At 42.7% G+C, this 8,359-nt stretch overlaps 1 protein-coding gene across 1 annotated transcript; it reads left to right on the top strand.

Moving 5' to 3' along the window:
* Positions 1-1,053: 1,053 nt before the first annotated feature.
* Positions 1,054-2,389, top strand: LOC127785148 (uncharacterized). The gene has a single exon (XM_052312570.1). The coding sequence runs from the start codon at positions 1,128-1,130 to the stop codon at positions 2,082-2,084; it is 957 nt and encodes a 318-aa protein (XP_052168530.1). The 5' UTR covers positions 1,054-1,127; the 3' UTR covers positions 2,085-2,389.
* Positions 2,390-8,359: the final 5,970 nt, after the last annotated feature.

The following is an 8,359-nucleotide window of genomic DNA, read 5'->3' as shown; positions in this document are numbered from 1 at the left end:
ACCACGGGCGCGGGCGCAGTGTGGTGTGGTGCGGAGCGCGCGGTTTGATTGAATCGTCCGTGCTCTCTCTCGCCGGAGTACGTCTACCGCTGCTCGATCGATCACCTGGCTAGCGTTGGATGTAGGCGGCACCGGCAAAATCATCCGTGCAGCCGTGCTCCGCAAGACGGGCCGGGGTGGGGGTAAGCTGAGGCTTCCAGAAGGAGTTCAAGTTGTTCAAAGTCGTAACGGGAACTAAAGTGGGGAGGCGAATATGCCTTTCCTACTGCCTACACTACACAAGCCCTGCATGCCACGGTCTCTCGTCATTTTTTTTTCTCTCTCTAAGGAAAAGATAAACACTTTGACAAAACCAAAACCGCTGAGTGTAGCCGGAGAAAATGGAACTGATTCCGAGGAAAGTTCTATAGATCACTGCCTTCTAAACGAAGCCGTGTAAACTTCAATCTAATTATTCGGACGACAATGACATCCACACCGTTTGCTCTTCAGCTTAATTATCGCAGCCAGTATTTAAATTTTATATCCTAATTTTAAAATTGATTTTGATGGTTTTTTTATTGTATCTATTTTATTTTTCGCCAAGAACACAATATAAAAAATACACATAAATTATTATCTAATCGCGAATGAGGGTTACGGAATCAGTTGTAGACAAAACGATAGGACCGAAAATAATCTTATTAAGAGGGTATTATCCTGATGTATACTTGTAGACGCATGAAACAACCATGAAAATGTCCAATTCAGTCATTCAGAAAACAAGCGAATTAGTACGAGCTAACCATGTTCAACGGCGAGAGAAAACATCAAGTTAACAAAACAAAATGAGAAACAAACTACACCCCGAAACTGAGCTTTCAGCAGCAACGTACACACACATCACTGCTGATGAATCAACCCAACCTCGTCCGATCATTTACATTGTGTACAACACAATACGGAAACTTTTCAAACCTTCCAAACCTCAGAACCCTCTAGACTCTCCCCCCCTCCAAACCTTCTTAAAACCCCTCATTCCCATCACCTCAGCACGTACGAACGAGAGTGATCGATCGCTAGCTCGCCGAGATCACCAGCCTCCTCGTCTTCTTCTTCTTCTTCCTCTCGATCTCGAGGAGGGTGCCATGGGTACCATGGTTGGCCATGTCGCGCCGGGCGCCGGCTTCATCCTCATCGGCATGTGGCAGCTGTTCAACCACATCCGGCTGTTCGCGCTGCGGCCGATCTCGTACGCGGCGCCGGTGTGGTTCCCGGTGCGCGGGGTGCGCCACCTGGAGCTCATACTGGTGATCGTCGGCGCGGCGATCTCCATCCTGATGGAGCTCGTGATCGGGCCGGCGAGGCACCAGCCGTTCGACGACGACGGGACCATCCCCTCCAACCACCTCCACAACTTCGAGCACGCGTCCATCTCGCTCGCGCTGCTGGTCTACGCCGCGGTGACCATCCACATGGACAGGGCCAGGGCGCCCATGCGCGACGCCGTGTCGCAGCTGGTCGCCGCCGCGGCGTTCGCGCAGCAGCTGCTCATCTTCCACCTCCACTCCGCGGACCACATGGGCGTGGAGGGGCAGTTCCACTGGCTGCTGCAGACGGTGATCGCCGTCACGCTCGCCACCACGGTGCTCGGGATCCCCTGCCCCAGGAGCTTCGCCGTCAGCCTCGTCCGGTCGGCGAGCCTCGTGTTCCAGGGCGTCTGGTTCGTCGTCATGGGCGTCATGCTCTGGACCCCGGCGCTCATCCCCAAGGGCTGCTTCCTCAACCTCGAGGAAGGCCACGACGTCGTCCGGTGCCGCACCGATGAGGCGCTCCACCGCGCCAAGTCGCTCGTCAACCTCCAGTTCAGCTGGTACCTCACCGCCACCGTGGTGTTCGTCGTCGTGTTCTACCTCCACCTGACGAAGCTGTACCCGGAGGAGCCGAGGTACTTGCCGCTGGTCAAGGGCGGCGGCGGCGGCGGCGACGGTGACAGCGACGGCGGCAGGTTCAGCATCGGAGACGACGAGGACGACCTCGAGGCCGCGAAAGGTGGCTTCGGACACGTGGCGGGTGGCGGGAACGCCGTTGAAATCGAGCGGTAATTTACTCCGCGATTCCGTGTCAGAGGAAGAAACAAATGTCAGGATGGCTGTGATTAGATTGAAAACGAGGGCCTATGTGTAAATAATAGTATTTCTTTTTAAAAAATATTTTTAGTAGTACTATAGGGAATTAGTGATTTGTGTGTGAGTGAACAAGCTGATCGACCCATAAATTTGGGTAAATCTCATGCTTGGATCGCTTCAATTTGTTTAGTCAAGAGTGTCTGATATCACAAGGGTTAAATTGATCCATGGATGTCGCATTTGGTTGGTTATGTCTGTACTCTAGCCATATGAATGGAGATTTTGCACACAACTGAAAACCTTTTCATCCTCTGAATCTCTTCTGTTCCGTGCAAAGACGATGAACCAATATGCCTTCAGAGTTCAGAGACGTGCCAAGCCAATCAAGACTGCATTTCAGGTCATTTTCTGAATGGGACCGCGACTGCTGTGTTGCAGTCAATTCAGATAGCTTGACCAGCTTGCCTTCTTCCAAACATTTTTGTAAAAAAAGATGGATTGGTTCGAAATACTTAATTAATTATCAGGTGATTACGGGAGATCGATCGCCTGCTAAGCGTAAGCAAATGAGTGGACCAAGCCAACAGCAGGATTGGCATGTACTAAACAGGGCGTATCATCTGCTAATGTCAGCCATATCTTAGGGGGGGAGAAGATGTCAGACAATTCTGATAATCTGCAGAGGAGAAGAACATACTTGTCTCTCGTTTTGATGTTGACGGTAATTAAATTTGGTACGACAGGACGGCAGCAAAAGGCTTGCACGTTGGTTTTTGCTGGGATCTAGTAGAGCTGTTGTGCTCAAAGAAGTTTCTGCGTGTCTTTGTTTCAACTCATATGATGGATTATGGCTAGTAGCTCATTCACTTTCAGGAAATTCTCATGGAAATGAAACCCGATTTCAAGCATTACCCTTTCTAAACATTTAAAGCCCTGTTTTTCGCCAGGCCGGTGGGAGGACGCTAGCCAAATTTATTATGATTGAAGGAGAACGTTCACTAAAAAAAATATTCAGCCAGCAAGGATTTGTTTCTGCATGCGGGCAGTATGAAAATCCGTTTGTATAAATGACGAGAGGTTTTGTGGTCTAAAATCACATGTTAAAATAACCATATTTTCACGGGACAACCGCTTCTAAAAATCAATTTTTACATATAATTGTGAAATTGCATGTAAAAATTAATGATTTTCACGTACCTTTTGCTAGAGGTGGTTGCCCAAAACATATTTATAAATTGATGTTAGGTAGCCTCATGTTAAAACCGCTTCGTAGTAGTGATTGCAGTAACGAACAACAAGGTTGTTGAGCTGAGGAGTGTGGATGTACCCTCATTTCCTTTTCTTTTTTTTTACAAGGAGACGTACCCTCATTTCAAATATTCTACTATGTCCTTTTCGAATCATCTGGTTTTACAATTTATGCGAGTGAATATAATGGTGAAATCCATCTTCTTAGCCTCAAAACGCAAATCGAGAACGGGGCACAACGCCCTTGCCCACAACAATTGGATTAGGGATATCGATCTGCTGTGCATCACTGGAGCGGACCACCTATGCCAATACGTCCATCTTTGGACGTTGATCCATCTGGTCAACCCGCTTTCCGATCAGAGAGACTCCAACATTTGGAAACTGATGGCTAATGGATTCTACTTTACTAGTTCGGCGTACAGACTATAATTCCTTGGTGCGGCTAGAACAATCTACAACTAGACCATTTGGAAATGTTGGGCCCCACCTAAATGCAAAATCTTCTCCTAGATCATCATTCAAAACAGAGTTTGGACGATGGATAGACTACAAAAGAGAGTGTGGGCCAATCAACGCCTCTGTCCACTATGTTGTGCCGTGTCGGAGTCGGCGCTACTTCTACTTGCAGGACAGGGATAGATCTCCAGCTGCAAGAGTGGGGGGATTGTGAAACGATCGAAGTCTGGTGGTACAAAATATGGCTCACGGTGAATCTCTCAAGAAAAGCCCTAAAATCAATTATCATCCTGATTGCCTGGGAACCATGGGGAGAGCGAAATGCTAGAATTTTCAGACAAGTAGCTTCCACGCCCGCCACCATCATCACCAAGATCAAAGAGGAGGCGCGAACTTAGATCACAGCAGGAGCGGCAAAACTAACTGAGATTATACCGGCGGGAGAGTAGACCTTTTTGTTTGCAATGGGCACAATGTTCTCGGGCCCTGTAAATAACTTTTTTTACTCCTTCTCTATTAATATAGAGGTGGCAAATCTTTTGTCCTTCCTTAAGAAAAGTACGGGTGAAATTTGTACTGTACTATCTCCATTCAATGATTCAATCATAATAGATTTGGGCCGACGATCAGCCTGGCGAACAAATCTACTGGTGAAATTTAATCGTGACGGTCAATGACCATAAGAGAATTGGAAATGTAGGTACGTGTACATTTCAGTTAGATTTCTCTCATATTTGGAACTCATAATTAAAAAAAAAACAATTCTAGGGATGAATCAAATTGAGTTCATTCACTCGTTCCAAAACAGGCCCATATCACACGTTATGGGCTCCCAATTTCTTCAGTTGCCCAACTGTACTCCATACAGACTTCAATGTGATCGTGCTTACAGACTTCAATGTGATCGTGCTTACAAACTTCATTTACGAGAAATGCCAGGTACAGTCCGCCGACGAGTCAATTGACAGCAACCAATTGAAGCGTGCACGTTTCAGCGATCAAATCAAAGGAGAGAACGTTGCGATTGTCCATGTCCATGCCGTTCGTACGTTAATCGTTATAGGCGATTGTGCCCCATTTCTGGGACAGGAATTAATTTTGATCAGTCTGAATTTTGGCGGGGTGCCATCATCAGTCCACACCATCTGCAGGCACTGTAGTGTAGTCTGTAGCTCATTTAGTCAAGTCTATACTGCATTGTAATACAGTATGGTGCAGCACTGCAACATATGTTGATCTGGAGGCAGACGCTACATTTAAGATATTTGTCACATGCCTTGCTTGGCTGCACTCTGCACTGCAAACGAATCGCAGTGGCAGTGTCTGATATTTGTACAGTTCATTCAAGGAGAGATTAAAATTGTTCTGGCCCAGGTTCACGAATAAAATAGGGATAGACGAGGAAATATTCTTTCCTCCGCCTATTTTGGAGGTGAGGTGAAGTTAAAATCTGTTAATGATGGGCTCTTACCGTCAAGCGTCACTGTATCAGTAAAAATGTTGCAGGATCAATATATTTAGATGACTTCAGGGGTCACTAACGCCAGCTTATAGAAGTGGTTGGAGTGATCCCGACATCTTCTATAAGAATACTCTTACCGGGTACCGTAGCTATATCAAGTTTCTTCTTTATCGTTCGTGTACCACTCGTTTTTCTAATGCAAGCTCAAACACTACTTGTCCAATCACATATTTCGTCTAGGACATCTCGATCGATTTCCCCTCAGTAACATGCTGGAAAACCCGAGAAGTATTGATCTTTAGTGAAAACATGATTGTTGAAAGCTCGAAGCTGTGTCGTGGCTGAATAGAAGATGCGGCGCCTGATCCCTGCTATAATAGAAGTCCTGAAATAGAGGGTTGATGATCTGGCGAAGTAATTCGAGGGGACAAAATGAATTACAATGATACATATACAGCCACATATACACATGTTGTTACTTTTGTATAATTAAATGCCATTTTAGGGGTGATTGGACTTTGTGCCAGAGTCTCGGTGCCTGTTTGGATAACTACATCGGATGTTACGGCACTAATTAAAAGTATTAAACGCATATTAATAACAAAACCCATTCCATAACTCTAGACTAATTCGTGAGACTAATCTATTGAGTCTAATCAATCCATGATTAGCCTATGTGATCTTACAATAAATATGTGCTAATTATGTATTAATTAGGCTTAGAAAATTTGTCAAACGAATTAGCACTCATTTATGCAAGTAGTTTTGTAAGTGGTCTATGTTTAATACTTCAAATTAGTATCCAAACATCCGATGTGACAAGTACTAAAGTTTAGTCCGTGGATCCAAATACTCCCTCGTAGTCCAATCAGTATAAGCTAGTATAAAGGAGTTAAAGAGATGGATCAAGGAAGCCCACTGAAACGAGCAGAAGACAAGGGCGGGGAATAGTTTGTGTCCAAGTCAGGTCAGCCTGATCAGTCCGGCCCAAAGGCCCAGCAAATGTGCCGCTATGGGTAAAACATTTCAAAATGGCATATGAATCACATTATATTTCCCAGCGATTTTGGTGATTATATTAAGATTAGGGTACTCTAAAGTCTAAACCAAACATTATATATATAGATAGATTGGCTTTGACACATATAGACAAAAATATTCTGCTGAAAAATTTGTACATATTTTTATTTTATAAAATTTAAACTGTTGGGCAAAGTCCTGGCAATAATTTTAGTCAAAAAAAATATTCTGCTGAAAAAGCAACTCGAAAAGAAATAGATGTTTCACTCTGCCTTTTTATTCCCCATCTGAATGGCTAGGCTGAATTTATGTTTTTATTTTTATAAACTGATAGCATCATAGTATATGATTTTTAGAGTTCTTATGTAACTATTTGCCTTTGCACCCAATAGAGATGTCAAACTGCCATTTCTTGCCATCTAAAGCAGACTAGCAAATTAACTAGAAGGTTTGGAGTGGAGTAACTGGCAGTGAACATGGAAGGATCTAGCTACTAAGAGCAAGTTTAATAGTATAGTCAACTACTGGTATCGAATCATCTATAGTCAATCTAATAGTCAATTTATACAATAGTTAACTATAAATATATACTACATCACTAATAATTGGTCCCGCATGTCATACACACACAATGTTTTGGAGTTCGTGCTGCAGCTGGCTACAAATCTGTAACCCGCTTGTCTTCTCTCTCCTCTCTTATCTCCTCCACGTAAGCTTGTAGCCGACTTATAGTCTATTATTATACATGCTCTAATATAGGCAACCACGTGCCAAAGTAGGTCGTGAACAAGTGGTGTGTAATTAATTGCCACCACCTATGTTTTTTATTTATGATATCATTGATTTTCGCATAACAGTTAACCATTCACCTTAACTAAAAATTTAATATAAATATAAGTTGAGATTATAGTTTTCTAATGATAAAACAAGTAAAAAAAGATATTTATATTTTAATTAATATGAATGGTTATATGTGACGTCAAGAGTCAATTACGTTATACATTAAAAAACAGAGGGAATACTTATTTTGTTTCGTATTATAAACATATTCATGTATGAATCCATGTATATATGTTTTTCATATATAAATATATGCATAATCATACAGATGTTAATGAGTCTACACGAGAAATCAAGAGACCAAAACGTTTATAACGTAAGACATGGGAGTAGTATATTAATGTATTATCAAGAGATCGAATGAATGTTGAGTACTGAGTACAGACTACATGCACAAACAAATTCAGCACGCATGCAACGTTGGAAAATAAAAATATCCCAGATCGAACAATAGAGGAAGCCAAGGCAAGCAAGCGTATGATCCTGCTTAGCTCAAAAGGATGCGATGAACAGTGCGACAGCGGCTATCAGCAGTAAGCACGCATCAGCAAACGGTTATCTCGCCCCTAGCAAGTTGCAGTTGCCGTAGTGCACAGACTATACAGTGGAGATGTTTTTTTTTTTTTTTAGTAAAGACCATCACCGGTCCCTAAACTTGTACCGCTGTGTCATCGCGGTCACTAAACTCGTAAATCGACCGTTCAGGTCTTCAAACTTGTTCAACTGTGTCATCACGGTCCCTAAAATTGAATATTACTCGTTTAGATTCTCCAACTTGTTCAGTTGTGTCACCTCGGTATCTAAACTTAGATTTGAATATCATCTGGGTCAAATAGAATGGTCTAAAGACTTTATATTTAAAAATAATTCATAACTTTTTCATGCGAACTCTAATAAAGACAAACTTTATATCAAACTTGTAGCCCTCGACGCGATCTACAACTTTACAGTTGATTTTTTTTATTTTAAGTCATTTTTTGTCCCAAAATGTAATTTTAAAATTAAAATTTCAAAATCTATAAACATGCAACAATATTTTGGGACCCTAAACAGTTTTAATTCAAAAATTTATCAATTACAAAGTTGTAGGTCACGTCGAGGGCTATAATTTTGATATAAAGTTTGTCTTCATTAGAGTTCACATGAAAAAGTTATGAATTATTTTTGATATAAAGTTTTCAGACCGTCCTGCTTAGGGACCGGGGTGACACAACTGAACAAG

The sequence above is a fragment of the Oryza glaberrima genome, chromosome 9 (genome assembly GCF_000147395.1).
Source record: "Oryza glaberrima chromosome 9, OglaRS2, whole genome shotgun sequence".
In the NCBI taxonomy this organism is placed as follows: domain Eukaryota; kingdom Viridiplantae; phylum Streptophyta; class Magnoliopsida; order Poales; family Poaceae; genus Oryza; species Oryza glaberrima.
Note: the sequence above shows the minus strand (reverse complement) of the source record. Positions and strands in the feature narration are given on the sequence as shown.